Source organism: Dysidea avara, chromosome 8 (genome assembly GCF_963678975.1).
Source record: "Dysidea avara chromosome 8, odDysAvar1.4, whole genome shotgun sequence".
NCBI classification, from domain to species: Eukaryota; Metazoa; Porifera; class Demospongiae; order Dictyoceratida; family Dysideidae; genus Dysidea; species Dysidea avara.
In genome coordinates, this window is record NC_089279.1 from 16,707,605 (window position 1) to 16,727,304 (window position 19,700).

Below are 19,700 nucleotides of genomic sequence, written 5' to 3' on the forward strand. Positions count from 1 at the left end.
GGGTCCGAAATCCGAAAAATAAACTTTTACAAATCGAACCCCTACCATTGTGGAATGTTCATTGTGGTATCCCATTGCTAGATCCACCATGAAACCGGAGGTACGATTGTCGTCTTCACAGAAATATCGATTTTAGTATTTCGTGAGACGCAAAATTATTTTTTAAATTTTGTGCTCCACACAAAGAACAGGATAGAACTTACTGCTTAGCTAGATATTATCTAGAGTTAATGTAGTTTAAAAGTACACACAGAAATAAGCAAATGATTCACTAGATTCCCGGCACAGGGTTGCTTTCTCTCGAAAAGCAGAAAACGAAATACAAATTTTTGAATTCAAACTGCCCTACCAACCAAGACAAGAAAAGCCAACTCTTCCTCATAGTGATGTGATAAAGTTGGATGCATAGTCTGTCTATGCTGTTAGTCTGGAAAGGATCTGAGACTTCTCACCATCTCAGTGGGTGAAGAACGTCAAAATTTTCGTGCGTCATTTCAAGGGATTCTCTCAATGGTACCAAAGTGCTTTCCAGTACTTCTGATGCCACAATTTATCACTTAATTTTGTTTAGAATGATGATAAATGATGGATCAAAACGTTTGGTAGTAGTAGTAGTTGGTGTTTCTGTGATTTCATATGATGCTGTATACCAGCAGCTCACCAGGAGCTCCACCCAGCTCGAATCAAAAATGAAAGATTTTGTGCTTTTTTCGGTTTGTTTTTGGATGTTATGCAGCATAATGGTGATGTAGGGTGATCTAGTGAAGATTTGAAGCTGCTGTGGAGCGTGAGAGGTGAAGTCAAATTTGGACGATTTTACTGCCTCCCTTGATACATAGCTTAGAGCGAGGCGTGGAAGCCGTGGATGAAATAATAATTGACAACCGCTGCTACCAAATGTTCAGGGACATCTTTTGCCATAGTTTTAGTTTATAATTGATGATTTTTGTGGCTGCAGAAGCGCTGGAAATGACTAGAAAGCGTGACACAATTCTTTGATGCTGCAGAAAATTTTGACGCTCGTCACCTAGATGGTGAGAAGTCTCAGATCTTTTCCAAACTAACAGCATAGACAGACTATGCACCCAACCGTATCGAAACACTATGAGGAAGAGTTGTCTTCTCTTGCCCTAGGTGGTAGGGCAGTTTGAATTCGAAACTTCGTATCTCTTTGTCTGTTTTTTTTCAAAGAAAGCAACCCTGTCCCGGGCACCCAGCAAATCATTTACTTATTTTTGTGCGTACTTTTCAACTACAACAACTCTGGATACGATTTGGCTAAGTAGCAAGTTTCATCTGGTCCTTTGTGTGGAGCACGAAATTTTAAAAATAAATTTTGCATCTTGCGGGATACTGAAAACAACATTTCTGTGAAGACAACAATCGTGCCTCCGGTTTCATGGTGGATCAAGCAATGGGATACTACAATGAACATCCCACAATGGTAGAGGGGTTGATTTGTAGAAGTTGATTTTTCGGATTGCGGACCCTACCTGTGGGCGTGACAGACCTTCGACCTTATTTTACGAACATAATCGGTCATAACTCCGTGAATGTTCATCGGATTCCAACCAAACTTGGTATTGAGATACGCCCTAATGAGCCCTTTAGGCCACTATTTGGTGATTATTAGTTTCTCATCCACCGCCCGCATCCTTCTTAAGCTACCGCATGGTAAGCCATTATTTACTCTGCGCATGCTCAGAAGAACACGTGATACCAAACTGTTATAATTTTTGTTGATAAACGCTACAATGCGCTATATATCACCAGGAGAACTGTTGTTTTCCTTAGCAAATTGCTGCAGTTCCAGTTGCAATCGTGCTCTATCGACTTCATCAAAGCAGGCTTTCAGTTGACTGTCGAAAAACAGTTGGCGATCACGAAAAGTAGAATTAGCTGGTAAAGGAAATGTTTGTAGTAAAAAAGAAAGACAATTTGGACAAGGTCTGTACATCAGTGTGTTAATATTATAAAATAATGGCATAATGGTAATACCCTCCCGCCCGCATCATAATAATTAGAAAGGCTGGATGAGAAACTAATAATCACCGAATAGGGGCCTTACGTGTGCCAAATTACAGCCCGATTGGAGCACGCATTTGTGTTTTATGGCGGATTTTGCAAAGTGTGCGAAAAGAAGAAGTAGAAGAAAAAAAACCCAAACGTTGGCCGCTCGTATCTCGGAAATGGCTGGAGCGATTTTCTTCAAATTTGGAATGTGAACTCCCCTACCTAGCCGGCACTTCTGTAGCAACTTTGGTTTCAATCGGATAAGGAATCACGGAGCTACAAAGGTGTGAAAATCGCGTTTACTTTCTTCCTGTAAATATACTCACGGTGTGGCGCGCCGGCTTCTTGGGCCGCACGACACACTACCGTGTGTCTTGATATCTATGGTATAACTAGTGAATGTCTAGACATTGAAAATAGTAAAGTCTCTGCAGGTCTACAGTGAGACCGGGGTTAATATCAAACCAGGAAAATATATTTTTTAAGATAGAGATTCTCTAATAGAACAGTCAAACACTCTAATAGAACAGTCATCGCATGCAACAGAGAGAATGAGAACCATTTTAGTGTTTATCCCCAGGAGGCTAATATGTTCTTACCATGGTGCTTCAAATGCAAGTTGCATATTTATATACTGAGCAGTTGCTGTCCTTTGAGTACCAATTGCTACAATTCAGAAAACCATCCATGGTGTTTTACGCTACATAATTATTTGCATACAAAACTACAAAGATATTATAGACAATAAAATGTCTAGCTTCTGAGATACTATAGATATGCCCAAGATCCCTGTTCTAAAATGCCTACTAACTCTGGAGCTCATCCGAATTTCAAGCTATTTCTATTATGCAGTTGAAGTGACACTCCTCCATTTACATTCTGTCATATGAAGAACTTCTCTGCACAAAGAAAGAAAAAATCACACAAAATAAAAGCATAATGCATACATAATAGGCAGAAAATTGGGGAAATTCCAAAAAGCATAATAGGCAAATTTTGGAGCATAATAGACTCAAGCCTAGAGCTGGAATCTTACCTGAATGAATTGTACTTCTGGCATATGATATACAGTAAATCATGATAGTGTGCCTGTCTCTGCATGTGTTATAGAGTAAAAAAAATCAATCAAACTGCTTGTATTGCTGGTCTGGTCTATTCTTAAATGCATACTCCTACTCCCTGCAGTCTGTTAATTTCAGTACCATATGAGCATAGGAGCATTGCCATGAAAAATTTCCCTGGTTTTCCCCCATGAATTTTAACTTTTCATGGGGAAATTTAATAGTTCAATGTTTTATACCAATAATGACAGATGTGGAAGCAGCACCAAAGAACTTACTTAAATTTGTGAGAGAAGCTGTCATCAAAAATCCCCACGTGGAACTAACTTGTGCTCATGTCATAAAAATAGAATAAAGGTGTAGCAGCATGTGGAGACTGCCATGGAGAAGGCCGCAGTAATGTAGCCATGAAATAATACTGGAGACAGGAACAGATGAACATGTTAGCACTGATCCATACAGTATCTCACTGTAATTGTGTATATAGCACCTGCCTATAATCCTAAACATCTGCCGATAGTTTCATCCACATTTTAACTTGTAAAAGTGAACCCACAAGCTGCGATGGTATGCTGCTCGTTCTATAGGTGGATGAGGGTCTAGCAATGTTTTACTGGTTATCACCTCCATCAATCACAAAAAATGCAGTTTACTCAAAGAATCTTCCTCCTTGCCATCATATGTGATTACAAATGCCAGCTTTGCCTATCTGCTGCACTGTTGCATTGACATCACTCATGCATTATTGAGTAGTGTTGTACCAATAATCTGTTGAATAATCAGTAACAGCCAATTAACCGAAACCCACAATCAATCAGTGAAGACAGTAACAAACATGTGACAGTAAAAACAGTGGTAAACGCAGCGGTCAGTGGTAAAACATTTATTTGTTGTAACTGTTTAGGCTTGTTTGTCTGCAAAAAAGGATGGTTGCAAGGCTATAGCAGCCAAGCAGGCTGTGTATATATATATACACACACATCTACCACCCACGCAATTAGTTGATTGCTCTTTGCAAAGGACCTAGAAATCCCACCAAAAATACAAAGCTGTCTTATGGCTTTGTCCTGAAAGAGGTTAGTGGCAAAGTTATAGCAGACTTTTAGAGTCAGCCGCACATGCAATTGATTACATTTTCATTACTAATGCAATGTACACACACCTTTAGGTGATTTTCTACTCTCCTCCTCTCTTGTTTGAACAATATCAGTATATTGGTTACTGCAGGAGCTTATAAGTGGCAAATAATTGGTATGTGAAATATGGTACAACGCTAATTTTGAGTGATATCTGTTCTGACTTTTTAACTTTTTTCTTCAATAATGAGGTTTACCATGGCCATAGGTTGTTGATGTTGTATCACAACCACTCCACGCATGTATGAAAGAAGGTTTAAAGTTACTACTTTACTCTGGTGACTAAATCACATATTCTCCATTATTTTAATTTTTTCTTCTTCAAAACATCAGCCATTGCCTCTTTCCAGTCAAGAGGACCAGAGCATCTGTGTCATCAGCTACAACATTTACCACCTTCCCTTGAGATGTATATTTTTTTAAATGTGTAACTATCATTGTATTGGTATTTCCTGTACTGGCACAAAAAATTTGTCCAGCAACTTCTAAATATTGGTTTAGCAGTGAAATAACCTGACATTTGCTGCTTTGATTTGATAGGAATATCTGCTGGTTGGGGTGTGCCTCCTTAAATTCACCTACTTGAATATCAGCACATGTCTTCTCTGGTGTTTGTGATCTTTAATGGATGGACCGTCCAAGAAAAGTTATGCAACTGTGTCCGTAATCATGTTCTTGTACAGAGTGAATATATATTCCCGCAATGTCACCATAGGTTGCCTTCTTTGGTCATTCCCTGTGAATAAGAGCAAACACATTATATGGCTGTATGTTCCATTCTGAGACTTGCACACTGTTTGTCAGGGCTTTTACTAATTATCATTTTATCATTTTACACATAGCATGGTAAAGTATTGAAACAAGACTCATAATATTTCCAAAAATCTGGCCTATGATTGGCTTTGGTGCTTCACTTTACTTGTTGTTTTTCTTTACTACAGGTTTATTTGTATGTGACTAATTACTATATATTTGAACTATGCTCTTGCTTATAATTCTGCAAATTTTCACATGGTGAATAGTTAGTTATGTAACTAAAAACTCTTAGGGAAAGTCAACTCTCTATAGGGTGACTTGTAATGCACTGTAGCTGGACTCAACTTGTTTATAGTCAAACTCTCCACAGGTTGATTCATCACATAGCTGAATGCTCTACATATAGTGACTTGTATTGTAGCTGAATGCTCAAAAGGGTGACCTGTTTGTAGCTGAATTCTCTACAGGATGAGCTGAACTCGTTACAGGATGACTGTAAATGTGGCTAAATGTTCTAATAGGGTGATTGCACTATTAGAGCATCTTGATACCACACTAGTTACACAAATAGTACAGCTGTAACAGCTCATCAGCTAATGTCGCAGGCACTTGTGATTTTGTCACAATTCACTCGCATGAAACTCGTGTGACCTTGCGAGTGTGTCTCAAGCACTTGTGCAAGTACTTGATGCATGAGTACTCCAGCTCACAATCGAGCAATTGACTTTAATACTAACAACTACATACCACTGCTACAATAATACATGTGTAGGCAGCTATTTATGTCTAATTCATGTGTTATTTCTACTTTACATAGAAATTAATGTGCAGATCTGGACAGGCTATTGCTTTGTGATGCATGTCCAAGAATGTTTACTCTGAGAGGCAATGGCACAATGACTATTAATTATACATAGTTGTAGCCATAATCAATTCACTGTGTTTGAATTTAACTTGAGGTGAGAAAAAATTACTTCACAGCAAACTGTACCTTTCATAGAATTAATGGCATTTGCCAAAATCTCTTAGGCTACATCCATAATACCATATTTGCTAGACAAATATCAGCTGCTTGACTATTGAGGCTCCAAATATGCAAACAATGTGCACTAAACACAATAAAATTTTAGTTATAAATACTCTATAGGATGTACAGTAAGTATCTATGAATACACAGTAAGAATTATCCTCATACACTAAAGTTACTGGTGATGATAATGTAGAGCATTACACTGTAAGGTGGAACACCAGTACACAGCATGACAATGCAGTCAGGCAAAGATTTAGCTGCCTAACATTATTTACAATGATTGCATTTTTTGATTATCTCCCCTCCTGTAATATAGAATAATATTACATATTGTAGGGAATTTTTAAGCACAGATATGAATTTGAGTTACATCAATGACAAATTAAGTGACATGTCACTACTAGAAGTCCATTATTCCACAAGATGACAACTTCAAAATTTCAACTATTTGACGAACCGGCAGATTCAGAGGAAAGCTACATAAAGAGGTGAGAATTACAAAACATGAGCCAGTGTATATAGATGCAATATAAAACAAGTAACAGCCAATGAAGTACTATTATAGCATTAACATTGTTATATGTAGTGCTGGTTGTCAGTGACAATGCTGTTACTTGTATACATTACAACAGGGATAAGGAACTGGTGATGGCTACTGAACAGTGTACAAAGCATCAGTTTGAGTCTCCCTTTTACCCTGGAAAATCTTGTGAGGACATCTACAACACAAACCTGGAGAGTCATCAGTGGCCTGGATAGTACTGGATCACTGATGGTCTAGTAAGAGTGTATTGTGGAATGACTTATACTGGATCATCTTGTGAAGACATCTACAAGAACAATCCTGAAACTGGTGAAACGTCAGGATATTATCGTATTAATGACAATCAATGGACATACTGTGATATGGCATCAATTGCTACTTACTTTTCTGGGACTGCTGGTGTGGGAGGAGAATCGTTAACCTCAACATCACTGCTGGAGATAAATGCCCCACTGGATGGGGTACAAGGACTATATCTAGTGTTGATGTTTGTACTATAGTTGATGACATGGATCATACCTGTGACTGTACCTACTTCTCCACAAATGGTACAGAGTGTGTGGTAGAGCAAGAGGATACCAGAAGGGAACTACAAATGGCTTTTATGGATATCATCACCGTGATCAAACAACAATTGATGACAACTATGCTGACTGCCTGTCTATCTTTTATGGAATGCCATGTCACCATATATGGTCTTATGTTGCTGGACAGTATGACAATCGTACAGATACACTAAGAAAATGTCCATGTGCTGTTGGCGGAGGATCAGCCCCTCCCCCCTTTGTAGGAAACAACTATTACTGTGAGTCAGGTGCTGCTGATACACATGACCAGTTTACTTATTATTTAAATGACCCACTGTGGGACGGATCTGGCTGCATTACCAGCAACTGCTGCAACAATATGACCCAGCCATGGTTCTACTATGAGTGAAATGAGACTACTTCAAGTGATACAGAAGCTAGACTGTGCTCAGTGTTTCGATTATACTACAAAGGTGTAGTAATTGACCAGCTAGAATTCAATGAGTGTATGATAGCTTTATAAGGGTAAAAGAAAATATAAATGTCAAGTGTGAAAAATACCATGTTGTGACATTTATTTTATTCAGTATACTTATGTACAGTTGTAAGTATATGGGTACATTAATGTTTGTAAGCAGCAACAGAAAAGTCTACGGATTTAACTGTATAGTGCAAGTTGTTGATTATTGTATGTAGTACGGTAACACTGTTTGGGGCCCTTTTTATGTCACAGACATGCTTAAGATTGAATCATTGCAGCGTAAAGCCACCAGAGTCATTGATGGAATTGGTCATCTTACCTATGAAGAACATTGATTGAGCTAAAGTAGAGCTACAGAAGATATTATGGTGATATGATTCAAGTCCTCCAAACAACAATGTGAAACTCTTGCAAGCTTACCAACATTGAAAAAAGTTTAACCTACACAGTCACACGGGACATCATGATTATGAAATGTGATTTGATCACTAGCCAAGTGAATGTATCAATATAGTCACAAACAAGTGCTTATTAATGCATGGGCAAGTTGAATGCAGTATGATAAAAGGTTTTCAACAAGTTTTGGCTTGATATTCTTGTTTTCATGGAACTACAGAGAAGAGTTTCCATTGTACAACAGAAGTGTAGCAATTGACCAGCTAGAATTGTACATACAGTAATCAACAATTCATAAAACTTGCAATCTGTAGACTTCTCTGTTGCTGCTGCTGCTGCTGCTGCTGCTGCTGCTGCTGCTGCTGCTGCTGCTGCTGCTGCTGCTGCTGCTGCTGCTGATGCTGATGCTTAGAAACATTAATGTAGCCACATACTTGTATCAGAGACAAATATAGCAGTCGGTCACCGGACATTTGCCGTCTAAATAGCCTCTGTGTCTGACCACAACTCAGTTTGCTCAGACATAATGTCCTAGCTATCAAAAGAAAAGGGATGGAGCCTAAGGAATACAGTTTATCTGTTTGGTTTATGGCTTGCACTTCTAATCATAACTACCACTTGGTTACTAGGAGACACTACATTCTTACAAACCAAGGGGAGTGGCCATGAATGTACTAGGCTTACTCCCATTCAATTAGCAATGTTATGGTAGCTCACAACAGGAGCAATGCATGATGTGAACAGCTGATACAAGAATTAATAACCATACACAATCTAACTCTCCCACTCTGTCCCGGCACGACTGATCAAGCCTGCACATGACAGGACATTATGACCAGTCTACTGCAAAACATTATATTTGTCTCTGACTTGTATATGTACTGAATTAAATAAAGAAATAAAAGCCACAACAGGCTTTTATTTGTAACAGGCTTTTATTTGTAACAGGCTTATATTTGTAACAGGCTTATATTTGTAACACAAGTTCATTTATATTACAATATTTACACTCTAAAGCATATATAGTGCAGATAGTTAGGTAGTACTGTAAATATGGGAATAAAAGTAAACAAATTTGACAGACAGAACCAATCAAACTATAGTGATAACTTTCAGGAATTGCGGTCAAACTTTAATGCAGGAGACCAGCCCCTCCCCCTTTGTAGAAAATAACTATTACTGTGAGATGGGAGCTGACAAACTAGATTGTACAGTTGGATGACCCACAGTGGGACGGATCTGGCTGTATTACTAGCAACTGCTGTGGCAACATTTCTATATTATGAGCTAAATGAGACTACTACAAGTGACATTCACTGTGAAAAAAGCTCAGAATAATAAGGTATATAACAGTCTTATTATGTTAGTATTGGAATGAAATAGTACAGCATATATTATTAGATTAGGACTTTACTATAACAAGCTTATTGAATACATTTAAGACAGTCATATATTAGAGATTAAATCACTAGTATACTGCGGTGTATTATCAGACTATACTAAGCCTATTTCAACCATATATTGGCTACTATACTACTGTACTTTTTTACTTTCCTATAATCTGTGGCTACCTTAATTAAATAATTTCTATAATTATATTTGTAATGAATTTAATTCTGTAAATATGTTAAAACCACAATAGGTACAGCTAGTAAATCAATGTCTCCTTGGCCATGGCAGTATCAAATCAATTTCGCCATTTATCAGTCTTTATCCAACTGCAGCAGGAAAGACAGTAAATACAATTCACAAGTTCCATTACAAATTACCTGTATTATCATCACTATGTAGAACTCTGTGACAATCTGTTAGTCGTCTGGTAGAACTGTCCCACAGCTCTAATACAAAGATGGTAAATATAATGTGTATTCTGGATAATCGTTGGACTTACAGTTTGTAACAATAAGAATCTCATAAAACCACGACCTTGTCTGGAAACCTAGTATTACCATGTAGAATGGTGGCTAGGTCCCACAACTCTATTAAAGATGGTAAATATAATGCGTATACTGAACAATCATCGTACTTACAGTTTGTAACAATCTTTTAAAACTGGGACCGACAATCCATGTACAACTAAGACAAGTCTGATAAGACCAGGTCTCAAACCCTACATGGAGGCAAACATAATTCATATTCTGGTTTATTTGATGTACTTACAGGTGTTATCAGTGAGTCTAACCAGACATAAAACAGCCACTTAGTATGTGACTTTGTTGGGCTAACGTGTTACGTAAGCTCACAAGAAGCATCTGATACACTCATAAGCAAGTCCAAGAATCTTGTAATCACTAAGTACAATTGAAACAAGACTAAATATAATATAATTTGCATACTCTCAGTGAACTTACTTTTGTTAGCAATACGAGCATGGTCAGTGAAATAAGGACAAACAAGACGGAACAGGTTCTTGAAAGCACTCAACTCATTTACAGTGCCAGACAAGGTAGCAGCCATCAGCTGTTGATAAAAAGTAGTGAAAAACATGAAGAAATGAGACCGGTTCCCAGAAGAAATGAGACCAGTTTCCACAAACCTAAACAAAGGTAAATATAAATTGTATACTGGACACTCTCAGTGTACTTACTTACAGATGTTAGCAATAAGAATCACCAAGTCTGTAATTCCTACCCCATTGAAAAGAAAATGAATAAAAACACAATCAGGCTTAATGCACTTACAGCTGTAAGTAATTAGATGACGTTGAACAACTCCGTGAAAAAAGAACAAAACTGTCCACATATGGTCACTACCAGATTCTTTAAAGGAAGCAGCTGCCATTGAAGGAAACTAACACTGCAGATATTGTACACTGACAACCTGTAGAACTAAGAGGTTCGACAAGAAACTGTACCTCTGAAAAGATAATCCACCCCAAAAACACCTTCGCTGTAAAAAAGGCGCGCCCAAGAAACTACAAGTACCTGGAACCCAATGTAAAAAACAAAAAGAAAAATCAGCTTAGCTGAAGTGAAAAGTAACTGGTAACTTAAAGAGCTGATATCTGAAGCGGCCAAGAATACAATTACTAAAGTTTAATCCATGCAAGAACACCTTGGCTATAAAACAGGTGTATACATGAAAGTAACTGGCAACTGAAATGGCTGATATCTGAAGCAGCCAAGAATGAATGGTCATATACAACTAATTCAAAAATTTAACACTGAACCTTTATAATTCAGCTGTGTTCTATATTCACTCTTGCTGCATCGTAAAGTAATTTCTTTTAACTCTAATTGGCTGGTAATTTGGCCGCCTTTTTTAATAGTCAGTATAATAGAGCAAAAAAAGGCGGCCAAATTACCAGCCAATTAGAGTTAAAAGAAATTACTTTACGATGCAGCAAGAGTGAATATAGAACACAGCTGAATTATAAAGGTTCAGTGTTAATTTTTGAATTAGTTGTATATGACCATTCATTCTTGGCCGCTTCAGATATCAGCCATTTCAGTTGCCAGTTACTTTCATGTATACACCTGTTTTATAGCCAAGGTGTTCTTGCATGGATTAAACTTTAGTAATTGTATTCTTGGCCGCTTCAGATATCAGCTCTTTAAGTTACCAGTTACTTTTCACTTCAGCTAAGCTGATTTTTCTTTTTGTTTTTTTACATTGGGTTCCAGGTACTTGTAGTTTCTTGGGCGCGCCTTTTTTACAGCGAAGGTGTTTTTGGGGTGGATATCACTCATTTTTGTCAGTGATAACTCTACATTTGGTTTAAAAGGTAATTTTTTTGGAAATGAGCAATTAACATTAATGCAGAATATTATCTTGGAGAGTCAGTAAAATCCATACATAATAATGATTGTTTCATAACACCGTAAATTCGGAAGTATGAATTTACGGTGTAGTATGACTGTTCTATTAGAGTAAATTTATCTTTACTGCCTGTACGTGATGAATATATCTCATATCTGTGCATGTTAAGTGCTTCAGACACCTAATTAAACTTGCAAGTGCCTAATTAGTTCACAGTTGCTACACAGCTATAAATACATTTGTAATTGTTATCATCATAATCATTTATCATGTTATAACCATTTTTTAATATTTTGGTCACAACTTCAGGATTAGAGCAGCAGAGAAAGGAATAGAGGACTCAACCATCAAGACTTGTATATGGGAGATGGAACAGTATTGCAATGGACAATGCTGGTACTAACCCCTCAAGGGTGTTGCAGTACAGTATAGATGCAAGACCAGAGCCTCGATTGTCACCTTTTGACTGTGGTCACAACTTCAGGATTGGAGCAGCAGAGAAAGGAATGGGGGACTCAATCATCAAGACTCGGGGAGATGGAATAGTATTGCCATGGACAATGCCAGCACTAACCCCTCAAGGATGTCACAGTGCAGTATCGATACAACCACTCCAACCAGTGCATAAGACCAGAGCTCGATCATCACCTTTTGGCTGAAATTTTTATACTTGATGAAGCAATTAAAACAAAAAAGTTGTAGTACTTGTACTTTCTTGAGGGAACATGTCCCCAGAGTCCCAGACTCCCTTGCCTGTTCAGCAGAATAATAGGATTGAGCCTTACTACCAGTTTCACCTTTATCCTTGGCCTGAATGTACATATCAGCAACATAATACAGTAGCCGTAGATAATGCTAGTTAATGCCCCTAGGCAGAGCTATAGGGGTGGGAATTTTTCCCTACTATCATACTATCATAGTAGTTCTTCTCGCAGTTCTTTGCCTGGCCATCATCAACTGCTGTCTATCAACTGCTGTCAAAACATTAGTCTCGTCCCCCAGACCCTTCCTCAAGCATGCTTATCACACAAAAATAACTTAGTTTAGCAGTGCACAAACAATTATTCATTGACAGTTTTATACTACACTTACCACATTTTTGAACCATGTATACCACCAGAATCCACCAGATTGACAACTAACACGTGATCTATTTAGGGGAAATCTCGTGGAAAGTCCCTAATTACCTTAAGAGGACACTCATGATACGTGGTTTTAAATTGAATGGTTTAAGAATGTAACTGGATGGTGAGGCGTACTTTAATCGGCTCGACTTTACTGAGAAACTCGAGCCCCTCGTGAGAAACTACATCGCTTGAGCAACGCTTGAAAAAGTAAGAGTCAAGAATACTGAGGGACTCTATGATATATGCCGGTCTTGAATGCTAACAAAACGAGGAGTGAAGTTTGTGCAACGTGTCACATCGCCACATACTGATTCACCGTGTTTGTGCGATAGGGTTTTTGGACCTGTCCACCAGATGTTGAAAGGAAATTCATTCCACCACATGTTGAAAGGAAATTCATTCCAACTTGTGAATTTATTGGTATACTCATTGTTGGGGTCCATGGGGACATCGATGATCATTTACCAGTTAGCTGTAAGTAATGTCACAACCATAGGCGGATCTAGGAGGCATTGTCAGGGGGGGCCAAGGGGGGCAAGAAGTTTTAGTGTACAACAGTGTTTATTCCACTAAGAGGAATTCTAGTACAGTGGCGGATCTAGGATTTTTAAAAATGGTTTCTGAAAATTGGTATAGCTAAATAAGGCATCTGATAACAATTCTCCGGAAAATTTTGTGATTTTAGAAGCTCTGAGATCGGATTTTAGGTTAGCAATTACAATAAATTCAATACTTTAAATAAACTGTAAATAATTACTAAATACTATAGCTAACTATATAGGGCAAATATGGTGACTACAAGCTGTGGCTTTGATTGTTCTATTAGAGTAGTTACTTGACTGCTCTATTAGAGTATCTCGACCGTTTTTAATACATTGGGAGATGAAAAATGAAGTGTTGCTGATGGTTTAATAACTATAAATGGTGTTAGTTAAGTGCAACTGCATGGTATATAGTTGTTTACTATGACAAATTGTCAATACAACAATGTTTATGTAAGGCCACACCAAGTCAAACCTTAGTTTCTGGTCACCCGCCCGCATGGTAAACCTGAAACCCTAGTTTATGAGGACTATTATTAATATTACAGGTGCTTAAGTGCACATGACCCAGCAAGACACTTATTTTTTACTGCAAAAGATCGATATACTCTAATAGAGCAGTCAGGGATTCCAATAGAGTAGTCACACTACTCTTAACTCTAATATTAGGTATATATGCCAGACTAATAAAATGTTTCTAACTATAGCTAGTTTTGTCCTTGATTATATAGCTGTTCAGATTATAACTGTTACTAATGCTTCTGTAACCAAAGTAATTTCAGTAGCATTAACTACTAGTCCATGCAGATGGACCATAGCTTTAACTTTATAATTCAAATGTAGTCCTCTAATGATTAGTCTAGTAACTTCAAATTCCTTATCACTGAACACTACAGGGGTATGGAAAGCCGGCAACATTCGGTGAGCTTAAACTTAAACTTTTCCATAACTAAAATTAGATTGGCAAGTAGAAACCTTTATAGTTTAAACATTCCCAGATGATCACTAAAAAACACTAGTCTGGAGCACTCAATGACTCAAAACTTTGACAGTTACTTTTCTCAAGGTTACTGAATAGAAGGCTGGAAACACATAGCTAGTGGGCTAAAACTTCACATTTGAATGAAGAATTTCTGATGTGAAAATAGAAGTTAAATTTCATTTTGGATCATGATCATTTGAACAACTTAGCTATAAGTCATAGTAATACTTTCCTGACATAGCTAATGAGACATTTATTTCACTTGGAAAGCATAAGTAGCTACATGAGCAAAACATTTCCTATAGTATATTCTAAATAAATAAATAAATATACTTAAATGCTATACATCAGTGTATAGCTAGCCATGATCCATCAACAACTTTCCTAGTGCATTTTTTGCCGAAGCACAACTACTTATGTTGTTGGTTAAGTTTGACTAATAACAAAATCAACATGAATTTGCTAAATTGAGCAAATAATAATACCATACAGTATATTGTCACAGTAGAGTCTATAGTCCTGAAGTCCTGATCATCCGCCCGCCCGCATCCATTTGTAGGCTTGGGAGTGACCAGAAACTAAGGTATGACTTGCAGTGGCCTAATGAGAATGCCACTAAGCTAAATTTAAAAGGGGGTAGAAACCCATCTGGGTCCGCCACTGTAAATAGGCAATCCGTTTATACAAGTTATATTCAGTTGCATAACTTTATTGAGTATAACTGGATGAATGATAGACATACAGTTTTACAACTGTAGTTAGAGAAAATTTTTAAAAATTAGATCTCCTAGGTATAAATTTGGGAGCATTTTTGATAGAATTTAGCTTAAAATGTGTATGCTTGCAATGCATATAAAGATTAATTAGCCTATCGGAAATAAAACCTGTGAAGTGTACTAAATCAAATAATAAAGGTGTATAGTATTGTTATAATAACATTAGAATTGTGACTGCTCTATTAGAGTATCTCGATCTTGGCACAACAATTTAAACTTATTTGCCTCACTTTCTTTACAATGTACAGTATAACTGTAAAGTACATTTATAACTGTTGTCTTCTATTTGCCTATTGGTTTTCTATACTTCTGAATACAGCGTGAATGCATGAATCATTCCAGTTTCTGGTATCAACATAGTACTGTGAGTCCAAGGGGGGCAAGAGAAGGGCCAGGGGGGGTACAGCACCCCTTGGCCCCCCTTCAGATCCGCCTATGGTCACAACAGAAGGAAAGGAACCATTTCCATACCCCTATGGCATACTGATTTTCCAGGTCAGTTTATGTACACCCAACCACAGAAATGTAGAACTTTGGTTGCAGGTGGAAAATAAACACCTTTTTACTCAGTTACAAGAGATTCACCCAGCTGGGATAAAATGTTGAAGTGAATGTCATTAGTACCTACTTGCGGTTCATCAGGTATTGGACAATTCCAAGTGTCCAGATTATGCAGTTGTCCAGTTTACACGTTTAGGCAAGTTCCACAACATCCTATAATCTATTACTATATCAGTGTGGAATAATGCTTATATAATATTTTTCATATTCCAGGCTTTAGGTATGTGTATTGTATTTAACACCTGCATGTTGGTTTTTGCAGGCCATCTGGTCATACTGGTTTATCCACTAGCAGTTGAATGTGATCATGGTACATATGTAAGTTGAGACCATGCAGGAACAAAGATAGAGGTGTCATGAATTTCAGGTCAGTTGACATTCAGAGGAATTGTATTATTGCAATTGTTCTTTTTGTAGTTATCAATTATCAGTGACCAGTTTGTGATAGCGTATTTTTGTTTGACTAATGACCAAATGTTCTGGTTTACATGCTTACCCAACAGTTATGTTACTCACTTAACCTGCATATGGGATATATATTTTTAGTTCATTTTGATTATTCATCCTTTATTGGTACAGCCTGGCATATTGATTTTTTGCACATTCTCTTTTTAATTCAGTGCCTGCTGGATTGTTTCGTCAGATATTGAAACAGATGTCTTTGGTGTTGCGACCGATGTTCCAGGTCAGTTTGCGTGTGTGTTTAATTTAAGGTTGACTTCAGTGCCTGCTTATTCTTTTACAGGTCTCGGTATTGAGTGTCATGAATTTCAGGTCAGTTGACGTACAGAAGAATTGTATTATTGCAATTGTTGTTTTTGCAGTTATCAATTATCACTGTATACTAGTGATGTGAATTTGCAGGTCAGTCTACTCAGATGTATCAGGCATAGTGTTGATGGATTCGAACAAGTATCCAGTGTAGACTGTAGTGGCATCAAGGGTGTTAATTTCCAGGTCAGTTTACATGTTGTGATGTTAGTGATTTTTTCCTAGTACCCAGATATTAAGTGTATTGTATTTAATGCCCACCTGTTATGTTTATAAATTATGGTATATCAGTGTAGACAGTGCAACAGTAAGCCTTCTGTATTGTAGTAACTATTTGTTTCATAATATTATGCTGTTGTCCCGGAATGGCACAATTTTTGGGCAACCAGTGTGAAGTCCGGTGGTACAAACATTGTATTATGACCAAGTTGTGATAGCGTACTTTTGTTTGACTAATGTCCTAATGTTCTGGTTTGACTAATGTCCTAATGTTCTGGTTTAACATGCTTACCCAACAGTTATGTTATTCATTCACTTAGCCTGGGATATAATTTTTGTTCATTTCGATTATCCATGCTATTATTGACACAGCCCGGCATATTGATTTTTTGTACATTCTCTTTTAATTCAGTGCCTGCTGGATTGTGTCATCAGATATCGAAACAAGTGTTTTTGGTGTTGCGACCGATGTTCCAGGTCAGTTGCATGAGTGTTTAATTTAAGGTTAACTTCAGTGCCTGCTTATTCTTTTACAGGTCTCAGTATCGTCATGCTGACATACAAGAAATCATCACTATTGTTGAAACTATTTTTAGTCAAGTCTTGATGTGATGTTAATTAACGTTGTTACACATTGTTGTATGTTTACCATATGGCAAGAAATTATCATGGCCATCATGAAATTTGAATATTGTGTAAGTTGTGTGGACCAACCCCAACTCATACATGGTCACTGGCAAACCACGAGCCACATTCGAGCCACAACACCACCAACCACATTCGAGCAATCCATTACAAAATTTTGTTGCACCATTTGTGTGTGCACAATACTTAATGAAAGCCACAACACAAGCTACATGGTACACACTACATAGAGGTGGTAACCCCTAAAGGCTTGTTACCTTTTGTATTCACCTTATCGGCCTTTGTGGTTAATCTATTAAAAATTACATGTAAATAGAGAATTGAAGAGTATGCTTAAAGCACCTTCGCTAGTGATTTTGTTCTTCAAACCATATAAGACAACTGGCGATTTATAAACGCTCGCATGGGGTGTGGTACTAAATGGAATTTAAAAGATTTCTGTTTAAAACGCCATCCCTAGGGAACTTACGGTTCAGCACGCTGTCACAACTTGTTTATCAGGCATTAGAGTTTGTGTCCACGTCGTGTCTTTAAAAGTTATTGTAGGGATTAGAGGTTGATTGAAGAAAATACGCGTATAGGCAAACCAGGATTGGATAATGTCAGTGCTAGATGGACTATACAAACACAGCTATGTTGACTGGTTGACTGGTATAACGTGACAGTAGTTGTAACATAAGGTAGAGAAATAAAGTGAAATACGCCTATTTTTTATTTTGCGATGGTTACTTTTTTATTTTAGCGAGGTCGCAAGAAAACTATAACGACTCCTAAAGATTTTTTATCACGTAACGCAATACAAATCTATTGAGAGATGTTGCGTAATTTAGGACTAATATTGCGAAACCGGCCCTACACGTAAATAACTCACAGTAGTGGCCGCGCGTCTTTTAATTGGGCGTGCGCTTTGTAGTTTCTTGGCCGCGCGACTCACTACCGTGAGTCTTGATATACAAAATCGTAAGAGCAGACCATGCATACTCTTACCGTTGATAGCTGATGAACTGTGTCCACTCGTCATCCACCATAAGCTGAGATATAACAGGATATAAAACATGTAATACGTACACAGCAACACCAAAGTTGAATCATTTACAGGCCATTGTCATACAATACACAATAAAACGGCTAAACCTATCGTACAAGCTATCATTTTAGTCTAATACTTACTCATCTAGAGCTGTTTTTGATTGCTGCCATCGAAGGAATTGTCCACTTTTGTATTGTATTTTGTATTGTATTAATGCTTTACAGTGACCAGCACTGAAGGTCTGCAGCAACATGTGCTGCAGCCTTAGGATTACCTAACCTAATTTCAAGGACTTAGACTTAGAGGCTTACAGCTGAAAAGGTGTAACAGAAAAGGGGCCAAAGTAAGGAAAAAAATCCCTCCAACCCCAGGAATCGAACTGCAGGTCACCCAATGTCTAGTCGGGGCCACACTCAGTCTCCTCCAGGAGGGATGGATTTTCTTCCTTAATCCTAAAGTATTTATTGTATTAATGCTTTACAGTGACTTGGCCGCGCCACTTCACCACTACAGCCAGCAGGGACTCGGATGTACAGTTGTGGTCCATAACTATCATCGTGGCTCATTGGACGATGGCGCCGATCGCGTACACTCTCTCCGCGAGATACACCGTCGTATCACTCACATTTACAACCTCTGATACAACAATAGCGACAAAGATGGCGACTTAATTGCATCTAATACGCATGCGCTCCCCTTCAATTTTAAACAAGCATTACTATGAACTTTTGCAGCTGTGCTAACTGTGCAAGAAACTCTAGATTTGTATGGCTCTTAGATTGAATAATTAATTTTACTGGTATTATATGCTTTGCCGTATGAAAATGTGTGCGTATGAAATTATCACAACAAACTGAAGCTATAGCTAGTTAGCTATAGCTATAGTGATTAACAGAAGTGTAGCTACTTATTGTAAAATCATCATGACTTTGTTTGGTACAGTAAAAAAAATCTCAAGTCACATGAGATGGTGATAATGAGATGGTGAAGCTAAAAATGAGACAATAATGAGATCTGATGGTGAAGCTAAAAAGTTATCACATTTAGTTAAGTAAACAAAGCCATACAAAGAATGTGTATTAAACTAAAGTATAATCTGTTTCCCATAATATAAGATGGGGTTTATACTAAAGTATAAGATAGTTAGTATAATGCAAGGCTATACTGAGATTATTTGTATAGTTTAAGCCATTAGATATACCATCTTATATTCCTCTTTTTCACAGTGATTCTCAGCATTTTGTACTAGTAAATGATAATTAAGCTAGAATTGATTCAGTAATCATCAACTGTTAAAACTTATACATCAATTCATCTTGTCAATCTTTTTGCTACTGCTTAGAA

The 19,700-nt window shown here is 37.5% G+C and overlaps 1 protein-coding gene and 2 long non-coding RNA genes across 10 annotated transcripts; 1 reads left to right on the forward strand and 2 right to left on the reverse strand.

Moving 5' to 3' along the window:
- Positions 1 to 9,525: 9,525 nt before the first annotated feature.
- LOC136264095 (uncharacterized) lies at positions 9,526 to 10,075 on the reverse strand. Its single transcript, XR_010704952.1, has 4 exons — positions 9,975 to 10,075; positions 9,836 to 9,923; positions 9,714 to 9,782; positions 9,526 to 9,662 (listed from the first exon to the last, which is right to left on the reverse strand). It is a non-coding gene; the product is annotated as an uncharacterized lncRNA (long non-coding RNA).
- Positions 10,076 to 10,296: 221 nt separating this feature from the next.
- Positions 10,297 to 18,437, reverse strand: LOC136264096 (uncharacterized). 2 transcript variants are annotated; one of them, XR_010704954.1, is made up of 4 exons: positions 18,314 to 18,437; positions 10,626 to 10,800; positions 10,532 to 10,571; positions 10,297 to 10,480 (listed from the first exon to the last, which is right to left on the reverse strand). It is a non-coding gene; the product is annotated as an uncharacterized lncRNA (long non-coding RNA). The 2 variants fall into 2 exon arrangements; XR_010704953.1 differs by having other exon boundaries at positions 10,536 to 10,571; positions 18,314 to 18,426.
- On the forward strand, positions 15,568 to 17,496 carry LOC136264429 (uncharacterized). 7 transcript variants are annotated; one of them, XR_010705108.1, is made up of 8 exons: positions 15,568 to 15,625; positions 15,674 to 15,827; positions 15,954 to 16,058; positions 16,109 to 16,376; positions 16,437 to 16,465; positions 16,556 to 16,648; positions 17,094 to 17,158; positions 17,218 to 17,478. XR_010705108.1 is itself a non-coding variant. In XM_066059161.1 (8 exons), exons 3-8 carry the CDS (start codon positions 16,048 to 16,050, stop codon positions 17,291 to 17,293), a joined length of 339 nt encoding a protein of 112 aa, XP_065915233.1. In that variant the 5' UTR covers positions 15,568 to 15,625; positions 15,674 to 15,827; positions 15,954 to 16,047; the 3' UTR covers positions 17,294 to 17,493. The 7 variants fall into 7 exon arrangements, 6 of the variants coding, with proteins under 6 accessions (XP_065915233.1, XP_065915234.1, XP_065915235.1 ...); XM_066059161.1 differs by having other exon boundaries at positions 16,312 to 16,376; positions 17,218 to 17,493; XM_066059162.1 differs by having other exon boundaries at positions 16,516 to 16,648; positions 17,218 to 17,487.
- Positions 18,438 to 19,700: the final 1,263 nt, after the last annotated feature.